General features: G+C 40.7%; 1 protein-coding gene across 2 annotated transcripts in view; it reads left to right on the top strand.

Moving 5' to 3' along the window:
* Positions 1-23,836, top strand: part of LOC118360711 (granule associated Rac and RHOG effector protein 1-like) — a 49,493-nt gene that overhangs the window by 8,725 nt on the left and 16,932 nt on the right. Inside the window, exon 2 of one of the 2 annotated variants that reach the window (XM_052484559.1) lies at positions 18,492-19,857. The exons of the other annotated variant lie outside the window; for it this stretch is intronic. Coding sequence (XP_052340519.1) covers positions 19,369-19,857 — 489 coding nt within the window. The 5' untranslated portion in view covers positions 18,492-19,368. The remainder of the gene's footprint in view (positions 1-18,491; positions 19,858-23,836) is intronic. 2 annotated transcript variants of the gene reach the window in all.

The raw sequence follows: 23,836 nt of genomic DNA, 5'->3' as shown, positions 1-23,836 counted from the left end.
CTAAGTAGACTACATCAAATTAAACAGCAATATTATTTTTGTGTGTCAGGAGAATGATTTCCATAGATAATCTGTGCGTATTTGTGGAGAATAAATGTTAGGCATGGCATAAACATGGTACTGTACATTTGTGGCTTTTCTGTATACTTATTGGCAGAAGAATCACGTTGATGAATAGGCCTTATGCATGCCACAGCCACATTGCCTAGGCTCTGAGAGTGGTAGTGCCAGTAACAACTTAAAAAATGTCTCAAATAGAAGCCCTAGGACTCCTTGTCTTTTTGTGGAGGTTATACATAGGCAGAGTAAGTGTCAACAACATCCCTTTCTAGTAGAGGTCGACCGATTATGATTTTTCCATGCCGATACTGATACCAATTATTGGATGACCAAAAACCCCGATACCGATTTTAATCGGCCAATTTATTTTATTTATTTTTATTTGTAATAATGACAATTACAACAATACTGAATTAAGTTAATATAATATATCAATAAAATCAATTTAGCCTCAAGTAGATAATGAAACATGTTCAATTTGGTTTAAATAATGCAAAAACAAAGTGTTGGAGAAGAACGTAAAAGTGCAATATGTGCTATGTAAGAAAGCTAACGTTTCAGTTCCTTGCTCAGAACATGAGAACATATGAAAGCAAGTGGTTCCTTTTAACATGAGTCTTCAATATTCCCAGGTAAGAAGTTTTAGGTTGTAGTTATTATAGTCCTATAATTCCTATTTCCCTCTATACCATTTGTATTTCATTTATCTTTTACTATTGGATGTTCTTATAGGCACTTTAGTATTGCCAGTGTAACAGTATAGCTTCCGTCCCTCTCCTCGCTCCTCCCTGGGCTCGACCCAGCAACACAACGACAACAGCCACCACATCGAAGCGTTACCCATGCAGAGCAAGGGAAAGAACTACCCCCAAGGCTCAGAGCGAGTGAAGTCTGAAACGCTATAAGCGCGTGCTAACTAGCCAGCCATTTCACTTTGGTCACACCAGCCTCATCTCGGGAGTTGATAGGTTTGAAGTCATAAACAGCGCAATGCTTGATGCACAACGAAGAGCTGCTGGCAAAACGAAAGTACTGTTTGAATGAATGTTTACGCGCCTGCTTCTGCCTACCACCGCTCACTCAGATACTTGTATGCTTGTATGCTCAGTCAGATTATACGCAAAGCATGACACGCTAGATAATATCATCAACCATGTGTAGTTAACTAGTGACTATGATTGTTTTTTTTATAAGATACGTTTAATGCTAGCGAGCAACTTACCTTGGCTTACTGCATTCGCGTAACAGGCAGTTTCCTTGTGGAGTGCAACAAGAGGCAGGTCGTTATTGCGTTACATTTAACTAGTCCAAGGTTGCAAGATCGGTTCCCCGGAGCTGACAAGGTGAAAATCTGTCGTTCTGCCCCTGAACAAGGCAGTTAACCCACTGTTCCAAGGCAGTCATTGAAAATAAGAATGTGTCCTTAACTGACTTGCCTAGTTAAATAAAGGTGTCATCTTATTTATAAATAAAATCGGCACCCAAAAATACCGATTTCCGATTGTTATGAAAACTTGAAATCGGCCCTAATTAATCGGCCATTCTGATTAATCGTTCGACCTCTATTTCCTAGGATATTAACAGTTTCCTGACACCAATACATATGAATTAGGCCTATTCCTAAACAGCTTATACTTCTACCTTTGAACCATAAATCCTACTTCATGTGCGTCTGGGCAACATTCCAGCTATTGAAAATCAAAGGCTAGAGCTGTCATTTGCATTCAGGGCATTCTTAATACAAGATGCTACAAGGTTAGTCGCTCTGGATAAGAGCGTCTGCTAAATGACTTAAATGTAATGTAAATGTTATTTTCCCCTTTGACTTACCCATGGACTGCTCAAATCTAGGCCAAATAGAAGGTACAGCATTTGTGTCTCGGGAGGCGTTTCCATTTGTCAGACACACAGCTAGTCTTGACCTGATAGGTTTCTTGGTCTTAAAAATATAGTATTCTTGGGGGAATTGATCATTAATTGATGATTTGATAAGTTAGCCTAGCTAGCAGCAGGGAATCTTTCAGAATGCACAAGCAATTTCCTGTAGGTTCATATCGAGCTAAATTCATTATTCCCCAATGACCTTTTTAGTAGTTACACATACTTAAGATGGTTCCATAACACATAAATATAGCATTGTAATACGTCAAAGCTGAAGGACACCCCATAAATCCAGACTCTTCCGCAGTCAATCTCTAGTATGGGGGATGGTGAACTGAGTGTAATGGACTGTCATGAGGGGAAATCTCAGCCTGCTGTATCCTGGGAAACCAGTGCAAGCCTGCTCTCAGCTATTTTCCTCCCTGTGAGTCTGTCAGAGGGGCTAAAGTTCTTTGACACTGACTGATTTCCTTCATATGGATTCTGGAGAGGTCGTTTTTTTTATTTTTTATTTTTTTTGTAGATGACTGCCTAATACATACCGAAGCATTGTTCTATGAAATAAATTACCAAATGTATTCGACTTTATTTATTTTTTCTGTTACGCTGTGTGCACTGAACTGATATGTATGATTGTTGCTGACACTCCCGATTTTCAGATGAAGTGTTATTAAATAGTCAAATGCTCACCACCTCGGCGCTCAACTCAAACAGCGCTGTGTAGCCTACTGTAGCTGCTGGCAAAGTAATTCAAAGCCTATACTTTATCACGCAGGATGTAACTTTCCATTGCTACTGTTTTTACCATGTAATGTTATTAGAACAGTTGACTTATTTATTTTTTCATTTATTTCCCTCATTATTATTATATATTTTTTTTTACATCAGTGCCCAACCTCACTAATGCTTTTGTGGCTGAATGAAATCAAGTCCCTGCGGAAATGTTACGTATAGTGGAAAACCTTCCCAGGAGAGTGGAGGCTGTTATAGCAGCAAAGGGGGGAACAACTGCATATTAATACCCATGATTTTGGAATGAGATGTCTGACGAGAGAAGGGATCTACATTATGTACATCACAAAGTATGTGTACCACTGTTTTCTGCCTGCCCCCTCTCTCCCTCGCGCTGGCTCGCCTGGGGCGTATTCATTATGTTTCTTGTATGGAAGCAAATGGAACAAAATGGGAAGGGACTTGCCTGGACTTGTCCAATTAAAACGTATTTTAGTTGCAAACTGTTGCAACTGTTTGAACTAATGATTACATCCCATCTCTTCGCTGTTGATGCAAGTGTGTTCAGTCTTCGGTCTGTTTGTAGAATATCCTAGCCTATTCCCACATACAGTGGGGCGGCAGGGTAGCCTAGTGGTTAGTGTTGGACTAGAAACCGGAAGGCTGCAAGTTCAAATCCCCGAGCTGACAACGTACAAATCTGTCGTTCTGCCCCTGAACAGGCAGTTAACCCACTGTTCCTAGGCCGTCATTGAAAATAAGAGTTTGTTCTTAACTGACTTGCCTAGTTAAATAAAGGTAAAATTCCCCCCCCTTAAAAGATTTAGATGCACTATTGTAAAGTGGCTGTTCCACTGGATGTCATAAGGTGAATGCACCAATTTGTAAGTCGCTCTGGATAAGAGCGTCTGCTAAATGACTTAAATGTAAATGTAAAATAACAAATTCATTGATAGGCCCTGCTTTACTCAAGTTGCAACCAAGAAATTGCGAGATGTAGCATTCCGTTGTGAGATACAGCTTTGACTGCCTATAGATGGGCCTAGTGCACGGTTCTGAATGTCTGCCTGAATGTCCACTAATGTCTGCATGTTGGCCGACTTGCCTATACTGTGCCCCTCTCCGTCCCTCGCAAGCTCACTATGACAGATGGGAGTGTTTGTTCTCGAAGGTACGGCAACTAATCAGTCTCCTACGTTCCAAAAATACTGTCTTAGTAGTCAATTCCTAGTGGAAGTGACTCTTGATACTTAGAAATGGGAGTCGAGAACGGGAGTCCAACGTACAAGGAGTGAAGTAATACTTTCTTTTTTTGTGGTCGTTACCAGTTGGGGAAAAATAGCAGAGCAAGCAATAGCAGCGAAGTCCTGTATAGCCATACTTTGATTAGGAAATGCAATCTTTGCGGAGGTGGAATTGAGCCACAGTAATGGTAGTACAGGTGCAATGCTAAACCATTTGAAAGGGAAGCACTGTTAGACCCAAACCGTTGGCAGCAGTGCAGCTGTCTTGTGAATGGATATACAGTGCCTTCCGAAAGTATTCAGACCCCTTCACTGTTTCCACATTGTTACGTTACAGCCTTATTCAAAAATGGGTTAAATAAAACAATTTGCGAAGCAATCTACACACATACCATAATGACAGTGAAAACAAATGTTTTGCGAATTTATAAAAAATGTATTAAAAACAAAGTACAGATACATTATTTACATACCAGTCAAGTTTGTACTACTACTCATTCCAGAGTTTTACTTTATTTTTTAATATTTTCTACATTGTAGAATAATAGTGAAGACATCAAACTATGAAATAACACATGGAATCATGTAACCAAAAAAGTGTTAAACAAATCTAAATATATTCTCAAATATATTTGAGATTCTTCAAAGTAGCCACCCTTTGCCCTGACAGCTTTTCACCCTCTTGGCATTCTCTCAACCAGCTTCACCTGGAATGCTTTTCCAACAGTCTTGAAGGAGTTCCGACATACAGTGGGGCAAATAAGTATTTGGTCAGCCACCAATTGTTTAAGTTATCCCACTTAAAAAGATGAGGCCTGTAATTTTTATCATAGGTACACTTTAACTATGACAGACAAAATGAGAAAAAATCCAGCCAATCACATTGTAGGATTTTTCATGAATTTATTTGCAAATTATGGTGGAAAATAAGTATTTGGTCAATAACAAAAGTTTATCTCAATACTTTGTTATATGCCCTTTGTTGGCAATGACAGGTCAAACGTTTTCTGTAAGTCTTCACAAGGTTTTCACACACTGTTGCTGGTATTTTGGCCCATTCCTCCATGCAGATCTCCTCTAGAGCAGTGATGTTTTGGGGCTGTTACTGGGCAACACGGACTTTCAACTCCCTCCAAAGATTTTCTATGGGGTTGAGATCTGGAGACTGGCTAGACCACTCCAGGACCTTGAAATGCTTCTTACGAAGCCACTCCTTTGTTGCCCAGGCGGTGTGTTTGGATTCATTGTCATGCTGGAAGTCCCAGCTACGTTTCATCTTCAATGCCCTTGCTGATGGAAGGAGGTTTTCACTCAAAATCTCACGATACATGGCCCCATTCATTCTTTCCTTTACACGGATCAGTCGTCCTGGTCCCTTTGCAGAAAAACAGCCCCAAAGCATGATGTTTCCACCCCCATGCTTCACAGTAGGTATGGTGTTCTTTGGATGCAACTCAGCATTCTTTGTCCTCCAAACACGACGAGTTGAGTTTTTACCAAAAAGTTATATTTTGGTTTGATCTGACCATATGACATTCTCCCAATCTTCTTCTGGATCATCCAAATGCTCTCTAGCAAACTTCAGACGGGCCTGGACGTGTACTGGCTTAAGCAGGGGGACACGTCTGGCACTGCAGGATTTGAGTCCCTGGCGGCATAGTGTGTTACTGATGGTAGGCTTTGTTACTTTGGTCCCAGCTCTCTGCAGGTCATTCACTAGGTCCCCCCGTGTGGTTCTGGGATTTTTGCTCACCGTTCTTATGATCATTTTGACCTCACGGGGTGAGCTCTTGCGTGGAGCCCCAGATCGAGGGAGATTATCAGTGGTCTTGTATGTCTTCCATTTCCTAATAATTGCTCCCATAGTTGATTTCTTCAAACCAAGCTGCTTACCTATTGCATATTCAGTATTCCTAGCCTGGTGTAGGTCTACAATTGTGTTTCTGGTGTCCTTTGACAGTTCTTTGGTCTTGGCCATAGTGGAGTTTGGAGTGTGACTGTTTGAGGTTGTGGACAGGTGTCTTTTATACTGATAGCAAGTTCAAACGGGTGCCTTTAATACAGGTAACGAGTGGAGGACAGAGGAGCCCCTTGAAGAAATTACAGGTCTGTCAGAGCCAGAAATCTTGCTTGTTTGTAGGTGACCAAATACTTATTTTCCACCATAATTTGCAAATAAATTCATTAAAAACAATCCTACAATGTGATTTTCTGGAGAAAAAAAAATCTAACTTTTCTGTCATAGTTGAAGTGTACCTATGATAAATTACAGGCCTCATCTTTTTAAGTGGGAGAACTTGCACAATTGGTGGCTGACTAAATACTTTTTTGCTCCACTGTATGCGGAGCACTTGTTGGCTGCGTTTCCTTCACTCTGCGGTCCAACTCATTCCAAACCATCTCAATTGGCTATTGCAGCACTATCACACTCTCCTCCTTGGTCAAATAGCCCTTACACAGCCTGGAGGTGTGTTGGGTCATTGTCCTGTTGCAAAACAAATGATAGTCCCAGTAAGTGCAAACCAGATGGGATGGCGTTTCGCTGCAGAATGCTGTGGTAGCCATACTGGTTAAGTGTGCCTTGAATTTGAAATCAGACAGTGTCACCAGCAAGGCACCATCACACCACCATGTTTCTCGGTGCGAACCACACATGCAGAGATCATCTGTTCACCTACTCACAAAGACACAGCGGTTAGAACCAAAAATCTCAAATTTGGACTCATCAGACCAAGGGACAGATTACCACCAGTCTGATGTTCATTGCTCTGTTTTTTTGGGGCCCAAGCAAGTCAACCACATTTGCAGCAATTCAACCACAAACGCCTGATTCACGCAGTCTCCTTTGAACAGTTGATGTCTCTTACTTGAACTCTCTGAAGCATTTTATTTGGGCTGCAATTTGAGGCTGGTAACTCGACCGAATTTAACCTCTGCAGCAGAGGAAACTCTGGGTTTTCCTTTCCTGTGGCGGTCCTCATGAGAGGTAGTTTCATCGTAGCGCTTGATCGTTTTTGCGAGTGCACTTGAAGAAACATTCAAAGTTATTAATTTTCAGAATTGACTGACCTTCATGTCTTAACTTCTTGCGTCGAGCAATCCCGTATCTGGGAGCGTAATCATAGCCTCAAGCTCATTAGCATAACACACCGTTAACTATTCATGAAAATCGCAAATGAAATTAAATAAATATTTGCTCACAAGCTTAGCCTTTTGTTAACAACACTCATCTCAGATTTTCAAAATGCTTTAACCATAGCTACACAAGCATTTGTGTAAGAGTGTTGATAGCTAGCATAGCATTAAGCCTAGCATTCAGCAGGCAACATTTTCATAAAAACAAAAGCATTCAAATAAAATCATTTACCTTTGAAGAACTTCGGATGTTTTCAATGAGGAGACTCTCAGTTGGATAGCAAATGTTCAGTTTTTCCAAAAAGATTATTTGTGTAGGAGAATCGCTCCGTTTTGTTCGTTTGGCTAAGAAAAACCCCCGAAAACTCAGTCATTACAACGCCGAACTTATTTCCAAATTAACTCAATAATATCGACAAACATGGCAAACGTTGTTTAGAATCAATCCTCAAGGTGTTTTTCACATATCTATTCGATAAGTCATTCGTGGCAGTTCGGTTTCTCCTCTGAAGCATATGGAAAAATGCACGCAGCTGCAGATTACGCAATAATTGCAACGGAGGACACTCAAGCGAGCACCTGGTAAATGTAGTCTTATGGTCAATCTTCCAATGATATGCCTACAAATACGTCACAATGCTGCAGACACCTTGGGGAAACGACAAAGTGTAAGCTCATTCCTTGCGCGTTCACAGCCATATAAGGAGACATTGGAACACAGCGCCTTCAAAATCTGGGGCATTTCCTGTTTGAAATTTCATCTTGGTTTCGCCTGTAGCATCAGTTCTGTGGCACTCACAGATAATATCTTTGCAGTTTTGGAAACGTCAGTGTTTTCTTTCCAAAGCTCTCAATTATATACATAGTCGAGCATCTTTTCGTGACAAAATATCTTGTTTAAAACTAACGTTTTTTTATCCAAAAATTAAGAGCGCCCCCTATATCGAAGAAGTTAAAGTAACGATGAACTGTTTCTCTTTGCTTATTTGAGCTGTTCTTGCCATAATATGGACTTTGTGTTTTACCAAATAGGGCTGTCTTCTGTATACCACCCCTACCTTGTTTAGAAGTTAATTTGTGGAATTTCTTTCCTTCATAATGTGTTTGAGCCAATCAGTTATGTTGTAACAAGGCACACATGGAAATGCATACCAGGTGACTACCTCAATAACCTGGTTGAGAGAATGCCAAGAGTGTGCAAAGGTGTCAAGGCAAAGGGTGGCTACTTTGAAGAATCTCAAATAATATAAAATATATTTTGATCAATTTGTAAACTTTTATTTTCGTTGGTCACTACATGATTCCATATGTGTTATTACATAGTTTTGATGTCTTCACTATTCTACAATAAAGAAACCCTTGAATGAGTAGGTGTGTCAATTTGACTCGTACTGTGAGTACTCAGACCCTTTCCTAGGGGACTTGAAATTGATCTCAGGTGTGTCCTGTTTCCATTTATCATCCTTGATGTTTCTACAACTTGGAGTCCACCTGTGGTAAATTCAATTGATTGGACATGATTTGGAAAGGCACACCTACCTGTGTATATAAGGTCCCACAGTTGACAGTACATGTCAGAGCAAAAACCAAGCCTTGCGGTTGAAGGAATTGTCCATAGAGCTCCGAGACAGAATTTGTGTCGAGGCACAGATCTGGGGAAGGGTACCAAAACCCTTCCAGAAGGACAACCATCTCTGCAGCACTCCACCAATCAGGCCTTTATGGTAGAGTGGCCAGATGAAGCCACTCCTCAGTAAAAAGCACATGATTGCCCTCTTGGAGTTTGCCTAGAGGCACCTAAAGGACTGTCCGACCAAGAGAAACAAGATTCTCTAGTGAAGCATGGTGGTGGCGACATGTTGTGGAGATGTTTTTCAGTGGCAGTGGCTGGGAGACTGGTCAGGAACAAGGCAAAGATAAAATAAACAAAGTGCAGAGATCCTTGATTAATACGTGAACCAGAGCGCTCAGGACCGCCGACTGGGGTGTAAGTTCCCCTTCCAACAGGACAACGACCATAAGCACACGGCCAAGACAACACGGGAGTGGCTTCAGGACAAGTCCCTGAATGTCCTTGAGTGGCTTAGCCAGAGCCTGGACTTGAACCCGATCAAACATTCAACCTAATAGAGCTTGAGAGGCTCTGCAGAGGAAAATGGGAGAAACTCTACAGATACAGGTGTGCAAAGCTTGTTGTGTCATAGCCAAGAAGACTCTAGGCTGTAATTGCTGCCTTTAACAAAGTACTTTTCAGTTTAAATGTGCAAATATATAAAAATAAAAAAATACATTTTTGCTTTGTCATTATGGGGTATTGTGTGTAGATTGATTGGCGGTTTAATCAATTTTAGAATGAGGCTGTAACTTATTAAATATATTTTGGGGCACATCTCTAAATGTTACTGCGTTTATTTCTTTACTCTTAAATTGCTTGCAGCATCAATTTAGAAATGCAGTTACAACCGGAGTTTTAAGCATGGTTTATACCTTAATCGCACTGATTAGCGTCACTGCGCAAAATAGTATGCAGTAGCAGCATCTGGATATGTGTGCAACAAATGTTCAACATTTACCTTCTGCTACCATTTCTGTCAAGCAGTCTATGCATACAGTTTTACGCATATGTTTTGATAAATCCAAAGTATGCACCACACAGAACGTACTGCCTCTGCAAAACAAATGCAGCATTCCATGGGAAATTAATGCATTTCTCATGTACCAAAATGCAATGACTCTGTCGGTGTGATGGAGCTCGTTTGACACAGCGCTCTTAAATTACATACTTTGTAATAGTAACCAATAAAATCTATTGGAGGGAATAGTAATTAATCATAATTTAATTATGAATAAGTGTGCATTGGGGTAAATGGGCTGAAGCATGGGGCTTATCCATCTCTATGTATTTATAGCCACTATGCTGCATCAGTTGGTCTACAGGTGATGCTGTTTATTGCTAATAGCATGCATAGGCTATATGCGTGGTCCAATATGTTAATGTATTTATTTTTAACCAATATATTATTGGGCTCATTTCTGGAGGTGGAAATGTCAATTTTATTTTATTTTAATTCACTCCTTTTTAAAAGGAAAATAAATAACTGAGCTTATCAGTCCTTCTACATACACATGATCCTGGGAAGGACCCTGGACACCTTAAGCAATTGGACTAGTTAGTCAAACTCTCAGTTTCATACATGTACAAAATTACTCTTTCCCTAAAAGCAGGATGGTCGAAAGGGGAGGTTAACTTGGTCCCCGACAATCGATCTGAGACAGACTTCAGTTTCACTCAAGTTTGTATTTTTTATTTTTTTTTGCTTCATCCCCAGTGTGATGAATGGAAGTGTTGTCAATGAAGTTACTCACTGTTAGTATGCACATGTACAAATTAAATGGTAGATGTTTGTCATCTGTAAATCATGGTACTGAGTCTGCTAGGTAACAGTTGTGAGAAGGGTAGTATTGGCTACATAGTGTACTGTTTATTTACCAAGGGGCAGTAGGTTTCTCATTTTGTGTAGTGAGAGGAATGATATATCAGATTTGCTCAATGGGAAATCTGTTGTGAAAGTCACTAAATGGGCTCTGTTTTGTTAGGAACCCCATATTCTGTCCACTCCTGGAGTTGAATAGGAAAGTCTTACTTTTGTCCTGGCTAAAAATAAAATGGTGGTTGGCAAATCATAATCTTTGACCTTACTCTTTTTAAGTGAGCCATTTCCGTCTTCCACGGTATGTCTTGAATGGATATGGCATCCAGTTTTGTTCTGTAGCCTTCAAGGTGTGCCATTTTACATATGGGGATAAAAGTAGCTACATATCACAGATTCCCCTTTTTTAAGAATGACATTGCTTCCTTCGAGGATGCTTACAGATGTCATGCTTCTTATGTAGAAGAGAAACTCTAAAAATACATCCGTTAGGCTAGCCAGCAGCGCTCCCTCTTCCAATGCTGTGCCTCGAGAGGTCTGTGAAATGTGAGCCGCGTTCGCTATTAGCCTGTTGCTGAAACGGACCTGTAGATAGAAGGCTTTGAATTGGAAGCTGCTCGAGTCAGGTCACTGTAGTCTCCAGGGCAGGGCTGGGCGTTGTGCTTCTATCTATGCCCAACACAGTTCGTGCTTTACTCATGACTACCATTGAGAAGAGATTATCTGAGCATTCCTCTATTCTGATCTTTTTTGTTTATTTTTACAATTCAGTCGTAGGGAACTGTAGGAATCCTTTTAAAGTCATTTCGGTTTCTTCATACATCCTGTAAGTGGTTGTTGGGTTGAAGTTGCCGCTTACCGCTTGTACGATATAGGTTTGCATTTTGCCTTCAAATAATTACTCAACACATACCAGTTTTTCAAAATTGTGAAACCTGTAAGGAGAGTTACAGTAGGACATTTTAGTTAACAATTTGAAAATGTTCATCTCCTTATGGCTTGTCTAGGAAACGATTGAACACCAGGGCCAACATTTTGTCCTTCGAGCTATATAAACAAGTGCATTGTTGGCGACGGAATGTAAGCTTACATAGTTTGGAGCCTCAGACCTTTTTGGTCTCCAAGCATATCCCCTCCTTTGTTTCAGCAGCCAGCCTGCTATTTTTACAGACATAAGCTTCTTGTATCACATGTTATAATATATTGGCCTGCTAGTGTACAGCCAGTTAGCCAACCTAATTTCAGAATGAGACTCTCCTGCATACTACGTATTTTGAAGATAAACATTCAAATTATAGACCATATTGTGCCCTTTCTCTATGAGAATCCTGCTGCAGCTGGCTGAGGGTGTTTTCTTTTTCTTTCTGTGTGGTGGTATGGAGGAGGCCGGTGCTTGCCACAATGCCCTCCTTGTGTTCTCTGGGCGGGCAGAGCCTGGCTCTGCTTCTGTCACACAGTTGCTTGCAGCAATTGGCTTGACCCTTGGCCTGTCTGCTGCCTCAGTCTGGGGCTAGGCTACCCCATATCCCATCCATCTACAATGTGACTGTGTAAGAATGTTTAACTACAAAATACTAGTAATATCTTATTTTTTCATTGTTTTCCTGATCATTTTAATTGTTGAAAAGCAATTTGTGCTTATTGCTTCTTTGAGAACTGTTTTCCTTGTCGTATTAGTTGCATATTTAGGTCAATACCCATTAACTTTAGATACTATAAATCTTTGTTGAAGTAGACTATCAATGAAATGGGGAACAGACTATATAAAGGGGTATGATGGGATTGAAATGGTCTCTACTTGTTTTTGAAGTGTTCTTGTTTGAATCCACAAAGCATTCCTTTTCTTCATTGGCAACAGATGTAGAGGACATTTTTGAGATGAAACTTTGAGTCCTAAAAGTGGTACGGTGCTGTCTAGTGTAGGGAAGCTGTTTGGCTGAGGCTGAAATAAACCTCATGAGAGGAGACTAAGGGGTTGTTTAATGGTGGCCATGTGGTTGTACCCTGCTGTCAGTGGCCTGGTGCCTCCGTGGCAGAAGAAGCTGTCAGCTTGAGGAACCGCTGCCCCGTCCACCACCATGAGGCTACCTTTAGTAGTTGATTTTTGAAAATAGTCATGGATACACATTTGGTATATGCTGCCTGTGTCATTCTTTTACATTTCAGTGCTGACAAATTCCTCGAAGATATAGCACAGGTAAATCATACTTCGGAGCTCATTTTGTATCTGGCGACGGAGAGCTTGCTCCCGGAAACCTAAGCTCCTTGTCCAAGTAGCAGCAGCTGAGATACAGTGAATGGTGGAGGCAGAACTAACATTAGCCCTGAGTGAACATCCTTCCTTCGGCAGTGTGAAACTGGGCGCTGAGCCAGCAGCACAGACTGGGGACCCTCCTATTACATGTTTGTTTGGGTGTAAGCTCTAATACTTTACGCATTGGAACAAGAAGCTTGGCTGCCAATAGAGAAAGGATAGTGGGACGGGTCACATCAATATTGGTGCCGTGCCTGGCCTGCTCATCTTAGCCAGGCCTTAGGCAGACATGGCAGCAGTGTTTTCACATGGACACAAACTGAACAGTTTTTAATGGTGCGACGCCTGGCTGGGCATCTGATCCAGTCAGCAGGACGCCAAGACCCACAAACTCACTTTGGAGTCAGAACAACAAACCTGACAGCCTACACTTCATGGTTTGATAAGTCAAAATGAGAATCTGAGGCAATATTGGCTTTGTTTATTCATCACAATACTTGGCTGGCTCTGCCTCCTTTGTTATGACCTGAGTCCTACTGTATTTCACAACAGTTTCCTTACTGGATTCAAAGACCTCTGACGTAACTTCCCTTTTCTGCAGTTTCTAGGATTTAGGACCCTTGGGCTGGACCTGGCTAGTCAAGCTCCTGTTTACTCCTGTATCCTTAATATCCCTATTTTAAGCAGCAGGCAGTGTTGGGCATCTGGCAGTTACCGCAGTCACTGTAATTCATGGGATTTAGAGACAGGAGAGTCTGCTCATTTCACTAGTTAGACCACCTTTCTCAAAGCACCGTGTTTGACGTAGACTGCTCATGTTTTTTTGTTTTAATGAAAAAAAAAAAGTGACATTTTACCTTTGGTTATAGAGAGAACTGTTAAACTTGACATTAGGCGTAATGGCCTTTAATGTTTTTGGAACCAGTTTGCTCACTTGGAAATTGAGGTACTGACTTGTTACACCCTTTATAACCTCTGATTATTATTTGACCCTGCTGGTCAACTATGAACGTTTGAACTAGAGGTTGACCGATTTAATCGGAATGGCCTATTTTCAAGTTTTCATAACAATCGGAAAAATCAGTATTTTTGGGTGCCGTTATACCGTTTTTAAAATTATTTTTATTATAATATATTTTTACACCTTTATTTAACTAGGCAAGTCAGTTAAGAACACATTCTTATTTTCAATGATGGCCTAGGAACGGTGGGTTAACTGCCTTGTTCAGGGGCAGAAAGACAGATTTTCACCTTGTCAGCTCGGGGGATCCAATCTTGCAACCTTAACTAGTCAACGCAATAACGACCTGCCTCTCTCTCATTGCACTCCACAAGGAGTTACGCGAATGCAGTAAACCAAGGTAAGTTGCTAGCTAGCATTAAACTTATCTTATAAAAAACAATCATAATCACTAGTTAACTACACATGGATGATATTACTAGATATTATCTAGTGTGTCATGCGGTGCATATAATCTGACTGAGCATATAAGTATCTAAGTATCTGACTGAGCGGTGGTAGGCAGAAGCAGGCGTGTAAACATTCATTCAAACAGCACTTTTGTGCGTTTTGCCAGCAGCTCTTTGTTGTGCGTCAAGCATTGCGCTGTTTATGACTTCAAGCCTATCAACTCCCGAGATGAGGCTTGTGTAACCGAAGTGAAATGGCTAGTAAGTTAGCGCGCGCTAAGTGTTGCTGGTTCGAGCGAGGAGAGGGATGGAAGCTATACTGTTACACTGGCAATACTAAAGTGCCTATAAGAACATCCAATAGTAAAAGATAAATGAAATACAAATGGTATAGAGGGAAATAGGAATTATAGGACTATAATAACTACAACCTAAAACTTCTTACCTGGGAATATTGAAGACTCATGTTAACCTCTTCAGACTCTAGGGGCAGTATTTCATTTTTGGATAAAAAGACGTGCCCGTTTTAAGCGCAATATTTTGTCACGAAAAGATGCTCGACTATGCATGGAATTGATAGCTTTGGAAAGAAAACACTCTGATGTTTCCAGAACTGCAAAGATGTTCACTGTGAGTGCCCTAGAACAAAAGCTTCAAGCAAAACCAAGATGTTTCTGCAACCAGGAAATGAACAGGATTTCTGAGGCTACGTTTTGCATTATCTCCTTATATGGCTGTGAATGCGACAGGAATGAGCCTACCCTTTCTATCGTTTCCCCTTTCTATCGTTTCCCCAAGGGGTCTGGAGCATTGTGACGTATTTGCAGGCATATCATAGGAAGATTGACCATAATAGACTACGTTTGCCAAGTGTCTGCACGGGGTGTCCTGCGTGGAAATTGGTGTGCAAAACTCAGCTGCTGGTATTTTTCCATGGGATTCTGAGAAAAACCATGCTTCCACAAACGGCATATCAATGAAGAGATATTTGACAAAACGCCTTGAGGATTGATTCAAACAACGTTTGCCATGTTTCGGTCGATATTATGGAGTTAATTCGGAAAAAAGTTTGACGTTTAGGTGACTGAATTTTCGGTTCGTTTCGGTAGCCAAATGTGTAGTAACAAAACGGAACGATTTGTCCTACACAAAGAATCTTTCAGGAAAAACTGGACATCTGCTATGTAACTGAGAGTCTCCTCATTGAAACATCTGAAGTTCTTCAAAGGTAAATTATTTTATTTGATTCCTTTGCTGGTTTTTGTGAATATGTTGCGTGCTAAATGCTATGCTAAATGCTAAGCTAGCCATCAACACTCTTACACAAATGATTGATTTTCTATGGTTCAAAAGCATATTTTGAAAATCTGAGATGAGTGTTGTTAAGAAAAGGCTAAGCTTGAGAGCAGGCTTATTTAATTTCATTTGCGATTTTTAGAAATCGTTAACGTTGCGTTATGGTAATGAGCTTGAGGCTGTAGTCACGATACCGGATCCGGGATGGCTCGGCGCAAGAGGTTAAAAGGAACCACCAGCTTTCATATGTTCTCATGTTCTGAGCAAGGAACTGAAACGTTAGCTTTCTTACATGGCACATATTTTACATGGAACATATTGTACTTTTACTTCTCCAACACTTTTTTTTTTTGTATTATTTAAACTAAATTGAACATGTTTCATTATTTACTTGAGGCTAAATTGATTTTATTGATGTATTATATTAACTTAAAATAAGTGTTCATTCAGTATTGTTGTAATTGTCATTATTACAATTTTAAAGAATCGGCCTATTTTAAAATCGATATTGGCTTTTATGGTCCTCCAATAATCGGTATCGGTGTTGAAAAATCATAATCGGTCGACCTCTAGTTTGAACAGCTTGAAAAATTATCTGGCCTCTTGCGACGAGCAATCCCGTATCCGGGAGCGTAATTATAGCCTCAAGCTCATTAGCGTAACGCAACGTTAACTATTCATGAAAATCGCAAATGAAATTAAATAAATGTATTGGCTCACAAGCTTAGCCTTTTGTTAACAACACATCTCAGATTTTCAAAATATGCTTTTCAACCATAGCTACACAAGCATTTGTGTAAGAGTATTGATAGCTAGTATAGCATTAAGCCGAGCATTCAGCAGGCAACATTTTCACAAAAACAAGAAAAGCATTCAAATAAAATTATTTACCTTTGAAGAACTTCAGATGTTTTCAATGAGGAGACTCTCAGTTGGATAGCAAATGTTCAGTTTTTCCAAAAATATTATTTGTGTAGGAGAAATCGCTCTGTTTTGTTCACGTTTGGCAAAGAAAACCCTCCGAAAATTCAATCATTACAATGCCAAACTTTTTTCCAAATTAACATGGCAAACATTGTTTAGAATCAATCCTCAAGGTGTTTTTCACATATCTATTCGATGATAAATCATTCGTGGCAGTTTGGTTTCTCCTCTGAACCACATGGAAAAATGCATGCAGCTGGAGATTACGCAATAATTTCGACGGAGGACACTGGGCGGACATCTGGTAAATGTAGTCTCTTACGGTCAATCTTCCAATGATATGCCTACAAATACGTCACAATGCTGCAGACACCTTGGGGAAAGTGTAGGCTCATTCCTTGCGCATTCACAGCCATATAAGGAGACATTGGAACACAGCGCCTCAAATCTGGGGCATTTCCTGTTTGAAATTTCATCTTGGTTTTGCCTGTAGCATCAGTTCTGTGGCACTCACAGATAATATCTTTGCAGTTTTGGAAACGTCAGTGTTTTCTTTCCAAAGCTGTCGCATCTTTTTGTGACAAAATATCTTGTTTAAAACTGCAATGTTTTTCATCCAAAAAATGAAATACTGCCCCCAGAGGTTCAAGAGGTTAATGGCCATATACTCATATAATCTCCACCCAGCACAGCCAGAAGTGGACTGGCCACCCCTCCGTCTGGTTCCTGCCTTTCTAGAGTTTTTCCCTTTCCACTGTGCTTCTACATCTGCATTGCTTGCTGTTTGGGGTTTTATATGCTGGGTTTCTGTATTTACATCTGCTAATGTAAAAAGGGCTTTATAAGTACATTTTATTTGACGTCTGTCTCTCCGCTGCTGCCTCCCATGACATGGTAGGTCCATGGGCTTCCCTGCATGTCCGGTCCCCTCTGTCTCCAAGGCAGGGTCTGTTCTGTTGGTGTAGGCTGTCAGGCTCTGTCTACACACCCTCTGTTTATGAGACAGCGACGTTTGAAGATCAGTGGAACATTGTAGATACAAACAGTGATGAAATGTTTGTGGTTGATAAAGGCCATATACAATGCACAGGCTGTCTGAGCAGCACGCAATGACGGATGTCTTGGTGTTATCCTGAGGAAAAGATGTTGCGTGTTTTCTTTCCACAAGTTGCTCCCTCATCCCAAACATTGTAGCTGTAACACTCAGCCCCATGCTTAACTCGGAGCGTTCCACAACATAATTAATAAAAGATAGGGCTACACAGTGTGACTTGCTTATCCAGTATGATTTACTTTGATTATGCCATTTAAGGTGTGATCTCATCAGGGGATTCTAATATCAATCACCAATACAGCAACATCCCATATACCAATTGCAAATGTTTTAGTATTGAGTGCCAAATTGCTTGTGTGGGTCTGAATTTCCTAGCCTTATGCTAGCTAGGGCCTACGTCTAGAAAGAAAACGGGTACATTTCTGAGTATTGACATTGACATCTCTCCACTACTGTGACATATTATCACCATTGTTCTCAAGCTAGGTAATGATACATGCTGGCATTTGTTTCTCCTAAATATGCAAATAGGATAATGCTTATTTGCATAATGACAAACTACCAAGGGGAGAAATGGGTTTCTATGGACATTTGCTGCTTAGATTTTGAAAGGGGATATTAACTCCCACTGTATGTTTTCCGTTAAGACAGTCACTGTTTTCCAACAATGACCGCTTGCAGACATTTGTCTGTGGCTGTATTTCCTTTTTGTAGAGGGGTTAATTCTTCAGATATGCTCCATTTATTTATTAAGGTTAATATGAAATTGGTCTAATGGAAGCAAGAATTAACACCTGATTATGCTAAACCATCAATATTCTTGTTATCTCTTGTTTGATTTTATTGTTGCTGTTGAGTTGGGCTACTGTCCGTAGTTGCACAATATTGTCGCAAAACCTAGTGTAATTCCTTAGTCTAAATGCTTACTTCAGTTTCTAAGCATTCACAATTTATCTTCCCAAGAAATGCCTCAACTGCCAAGTTTTATTGGAAAAAACAGCACTTTGAAACCGCTCATCCTTCCTCTGAAATCATTAATTTTCTTTTGTTTCTCCCTTTTCCTCCCTTAGGAAATGACATAGAGGCCTTACAGATACATTTGTGCTTTTGTCGCTCTTCTAATCTGCGTTTTGTGGAGGAGAAGCGGCGAGATCTGGGAGCACATTTAGTTTCCTCAGTGATTAATAACTACCTCAGCCAGCAGAAGGAAACAGCGAGGAGTTTCCAACAGCAGTCCTATCAGCTGGCTTCTGCTCACCGCCACAGACGGTTTAAAGAGAATCTCTGATGGACTGGTTGTCTGCCCTCTCTCTGCTCCATACACACAGCCAATAGGCTGCCATTGCAGAGAGGAAGTGAAGTAACAAGGCGCTATTGTCCTACCGGAGAACCGATTTAGTCTCTTTTTGTCAGACTCCTTGCTGTTGACCAGTGCAAAATTTATTTTCAGATTCTTGGCTTTTGTTTTTTGCTTACAGCTTTTAAAGATTTATCAGTAAAAACATCTAAATATACAAACTATATACATGTTATACAAAGACATTTTCTGCTTCTTTCAAGGACTTGTTATGCACATGAATCTTGTCTTGGAATGAGAGAATCGTGGAGTGTTTTCAGTTTTTTGATCTGTCCTCTCATAAACCATTGACTCCCTTTGAGGCAGAAAATACAGATTTGGAAAGGTGCATTTCTGCCTGTTGTTTTTGCTGGGTCTGACCACCGTGAGCTGCAGCAGGGCTGCACATAAACATCACACTCATTTAGCAAGTCTTTACCCTGCTCTCCATCGCTCTGTTAGTTACAAAGCATTTTGAGATGAGCTTCTGGCAGATGGAGCCCTTAAGTTGTCTTTTTACATAAATTCCAGGACTATTGGTTTGTTGTATTCTGTAAGAGAGTGTTTCTGGTTGACTGAAATCCGGAGCTTCCAGAGTCAGCCTGACACTTATGTATTGTTGTAGTGCGCAGGAAAGTAAAATGGACTACAAGCGACGCTTTTTGCTCGGCGGGTCCAAGCAGAAAGTCCAGCAATACCAGATGCCTGAGCTGAGCCGGACCCTCAGCGCCCCCCTGGGCTCCACCTGCTCCCCCATGGGTGGCTCCACCGGGATGGGCATGCCCGGCAGCTGCCAACCACCTCCCCCCAACACCACTGCGGTCGCCGACATCCAGCAGGGCATCTCCAAGTACCTGGATGCACTGAATGTGTTCTGCAGGGCCAGCGCCTTTCTCACTGACCTGTTCAGCAGCGTGTTCAGGAACTCCCACTACTCAAAAGCAGCTATGCAACTTAAGGACGTGCAGGAACATGTCATGGAGGCGGCCAGCCGGCTGACTGCAGCAATAAAGCCAGAGATCGCCAAGATGCTGATGGAGCTGAGCGCTGGGGCTGCCAACTTCAAAGACCAGAACGACTTCAGCCTGCAGGATGTAGAGGTAACTAATGGGTTGCCAGGGTTACAGTTACCGACCTGGACACACACTGAACACCTGTCAATAAAAGCATCTGCTAAATGGCATATATTAAGTATTATTATTAAAGTTATTACATTATCCTGACAATTAGGCCTACCTGTAAAATAACATGTTGAGTCTTTTCCATTCCTCGCCTATCCATTTCCCTGTCAATCAGTGGGGGCTGGTAGGAGGAGCTATAGGAGGAAAGGTTCATTGTATTGGCTGGAATTGAAATATATGGACCGTCAAACATGGTTTCCATATGTTTGATACAGTTCCATTTATGCCATTACAATGAGCCTGTCATCCTATAGCTCCTCCCACCTGCTGTCAATAGAGCATGTTTTGCCAAAAGGGAACTTAACAAAAAAAAAATAATAATATTTTTTTGAGGGTCTTGACTAGAATTTTTGCTAGACTTTTTTTTTTTTTTTTTTTTTTTTTTTTTTTTGCACTTTTTGCTTTTTCTTATGTTCCATTTTTCTAAGGTCAAGGCTGCTTCTAAGATGCCCAGCTGAAGTCTCTCAGAATGTATGGCCCCTTGATTCAAAATGTCTTGGCTGAAATTAGGCCCTGGCGCCCAATGTTAAACGGGTGCTAGGATCTGAAGGTGAGGTGCGAAAAGCACTGAGGATAGGAGAAGAGGGCAGGAACCATCGTTTATGCTGAGACAGTCTGAGTATGCAGGGTGATTGGTCTGTCTATTACAGGCCAGCAAAGTTGCTTACGTCTCAATTGTGAATTGCTGCTCTTAAAGTTTTTGTATTTTTTGCTTGTTTGTTTGGGAAAATAGTAACTGAATATTAGACTTCACTGGCATTTGTGGATGAGAAGCCTTACGTGCTAATGATGCTACAGCTGTGCCTACTGCCTAGACAGTCAGAAATGAGGTTCCAGGGTAGTGACACTCCTATATAGTACTTGAGGAATGCCAATTTATGTATTTTTTTTAAATTTTTAATACATCTGTTTAGGCAGCAAGCAAATTGCCTCTTGTGTAGTGAATGTTTGAGATGTCTATGCTCTCATCCTGGAGATTAAACAGATTTAGGAAGCAAGGCCTCGGTGGCAGACAGTGAGTGAATAAGCTGAATGTTCAGGCCAGGGCTGTTTTATGAGAGGGACTGCAGGGCCTCAGTGGATGTGGTTGTGCCCAGACCAGGAACGACTTTTGCACCACAATCTGTCATTTTGAGTCTGTGGTCTTGGATATGCACAGATAAATATTAAAGGAGGGGAAGCCCAACTCAGTGAAAGTTCAGACTGCGGCAGGACTGTCTGGCAGCCACACTGACTCACTCTGGCTTCAGCTAGCGTCTGTGAATAACAACAGTGCGTTTGTCAAATAAAAGTGTGCTTTTGCTCTACCTCAGTCTTGCCAATGTGCAGGAATTGAGGAATGAATAAGATATTCAGACCTGGTTGAGTAGAAGGAATCTATCAACAGACAGAAGACAAAGCCCAAAATGGCCATGTGCATCATAGTTTCACTCATTACGGATTCACTTTTTTAACCTCTATTTCCTCCATGAGAAGCTAAATATTGTTTATGTAAAATTGCTTTTCACATAAGTACATGGTACACCTTCAGTTGGCCATTTTCATGTCCCCAGAGAGATTTACTACATTTGTGACAAAGGGCTTTTCCATTTGTGTGTGTATGAATGTATGAATGTATGAATGTATGTGTGTGTTTATCTTGGCAGTTGTATGGAAAAGATAGAATTGGGTCTGTATGAAGAACACAAAATGCAATTTTGAGTTTGGAGAATTGTGGAATGTTGAAGGAAGCAGGATCACCCCCCACCCCCCAGTCAGTATGAAAAACAAAATGTGTGTTTTTATCGGAGCTTGGCTACCCTGGCTGCTCAGTGTCTCAGCTGCCAAATATGCATGAAAAAGTCATTGTTTATTAGGGGGCAGGGTGTATGAGCGAAACCATAGAGGGAGCGACGATCAGGCCAGCCAGACCTGAGTCCTGGGGAAGATTTCGATTGCATATTCCTTGCATCCTCTCTCCTCGTCTCCTTCTCAAAACCCATTGGAGGAGAAGGAAAGAGACAAGAAGGCATGAGTAGAATGCAATTGAGATCTTCTGGTTCTGAACATGAGGCAACCACAGTACAGGCAGTGCCAGAGCCAGGCAGACAACTGCACAAGCAGCAATCCCAAAACACCCCTGATAAAAACACATCTGACCTAGTTCAGCGGGCTTCAAGGATTCTGTATAATTTTCCCCAACAGTTGAATTGTTACTTGATAAGATTCTTTCATATCAAGTGTCTACTACATGGTCAGTCTTGTGTTCTTAGGTTACTACTCCTTTACCTCTGATTTTTATGGCCACGCTCACAGCTGCCATTATTAGATTACAACATCGAATTTGTATGTAACGAATGTCACCCGGTTTCTTTTAATTAAGAGAAATTTAAATCTGTCAAAATAATAGATGAGTATCATGTTTGATATGCAAGACACTAGCACCAGCACTTTCTGTGTTTGTAAACATTACCGTATAAGGGCAATGCACTGAAGTTTGTGGCAGAACAAGGGGGAGTTCTTATAGAACGGCAAAAAATAATTTACATGTCGCTTATGAGTACATTTCAAACTACTTTTGGAATATGATTGGATTTTAAGGCTCGAATGAATGTCCTGCTTAATATAATGGTGTCATCATCGCAAATCAACAGCATTATACTTAAAAAGCACTTCAACGAGTAAAATGGCTATTTGGCTAGCTTTTGTTACAGCTTACATCAATGAGCGTTAGCATTATAGCGAACTGCTACATCCCAAATGAGTTATTTTGCAAAGATCACAACCAAATATAATCTTAGCGGCTGTTCAAGCAAGAATCAAAACGTCATTGTAAGAGTATGAGAACCCCAAAACGTTTATTTTTATTTTTATAGAAGTAATAATAACATAAATCTAGGCTATTGAATGGCTGCAGATCGCGATGGTTTTCTTACTGCTGCCAAGAGTCGCATGTATCTGTACGTGACGTCAGTGTGTTGTGTACTGGAAAAGGGTCTAATAGATGTTACCTTTGGAAATGGCCATCCTAGAGAAGACAGGCTAGGATGGTGAGGGCCACTCACTAACAGCATTAGAGGTATTTTAGACAGGAAGAAATCATGAAACGCAAAGGCATCTGGTTTTTATTCTCACTCCTAGGATAGATGATGATGATGATGATTTCCACTTCCAAGAAGACAATAGATGTGTCCTTAGTTAATGGGGAAGATGAGTTGTTCGATTCATTCTCACTGTTTAACCCTGCCTTTCAGCCCTGTATGCGGCTAAAAGTTGGCTTGGCCCTGTCGTTTTATTCCTCATATTTTCCATGAGCCGATTTGAAATTTCATCTTATCCCCATGTGTGATTTAATTATCTTCTGTTGCAACCTTTACATTTTTCTTGCTAGATAATCATGTCCTTTTATAGTGTTCTGTACAGCTGGTCCAAAAATAATAGGATTAATGGTATTAAAATCAATTTTACCTCACTTTTCAGAATGCAGAGCTATTCATTACCTTTTTTGCCTTATTTACTTGTCCAAAAGCATAAGTTACTTAAAATAAATAAGTATTTGTACATCATTGTATGACTTTGCAAAATAAAATGCATTACCATCTTTTTAACCATGGAGAATCAGACAATGTTGGCTACACGTGTCTATTGGCTTCTTTGCGTATTCAAGCCTATCTGAAAACACAACACTGCTCCTTTAAGGCTCTCCTGGAGGATGGTTGGCCACCTTTGTTAGCCTATAAAATATTGCAACATTACAATTACAACCAAATACTTTTTATATCTTTATAAAATAATTCCCTCCAGGGCTGGTAATTTAAGGGCACATTTTTGTCCCTGGGACGATCAATATGTCTACATTTCAAAACACACTGGGACAGTTCTGGGATGACACAGCCCAAATCCATATAACCACTGCATA

This window comes from Oncorhynchus keta, chromosome 2 (assembly GCF_023373465.1).
Source record: "Oncorhynchus keta strain PuntledgeMale-10-30-2019 chromosome 2, Oket_V2, whole genome shotgun sequence".
Taxonomy (NCBI): Eukaryota; Metazoa; Chordata; class Actinopteri; order Salmoniformes; family Salmonidae; genus Oncorhynchus; species Oncorhynchus keta.
Note: the sequence above shows the minus strand (reverse complement) of the source record. Positions and strands in the feature narration are given on the sequence as shown.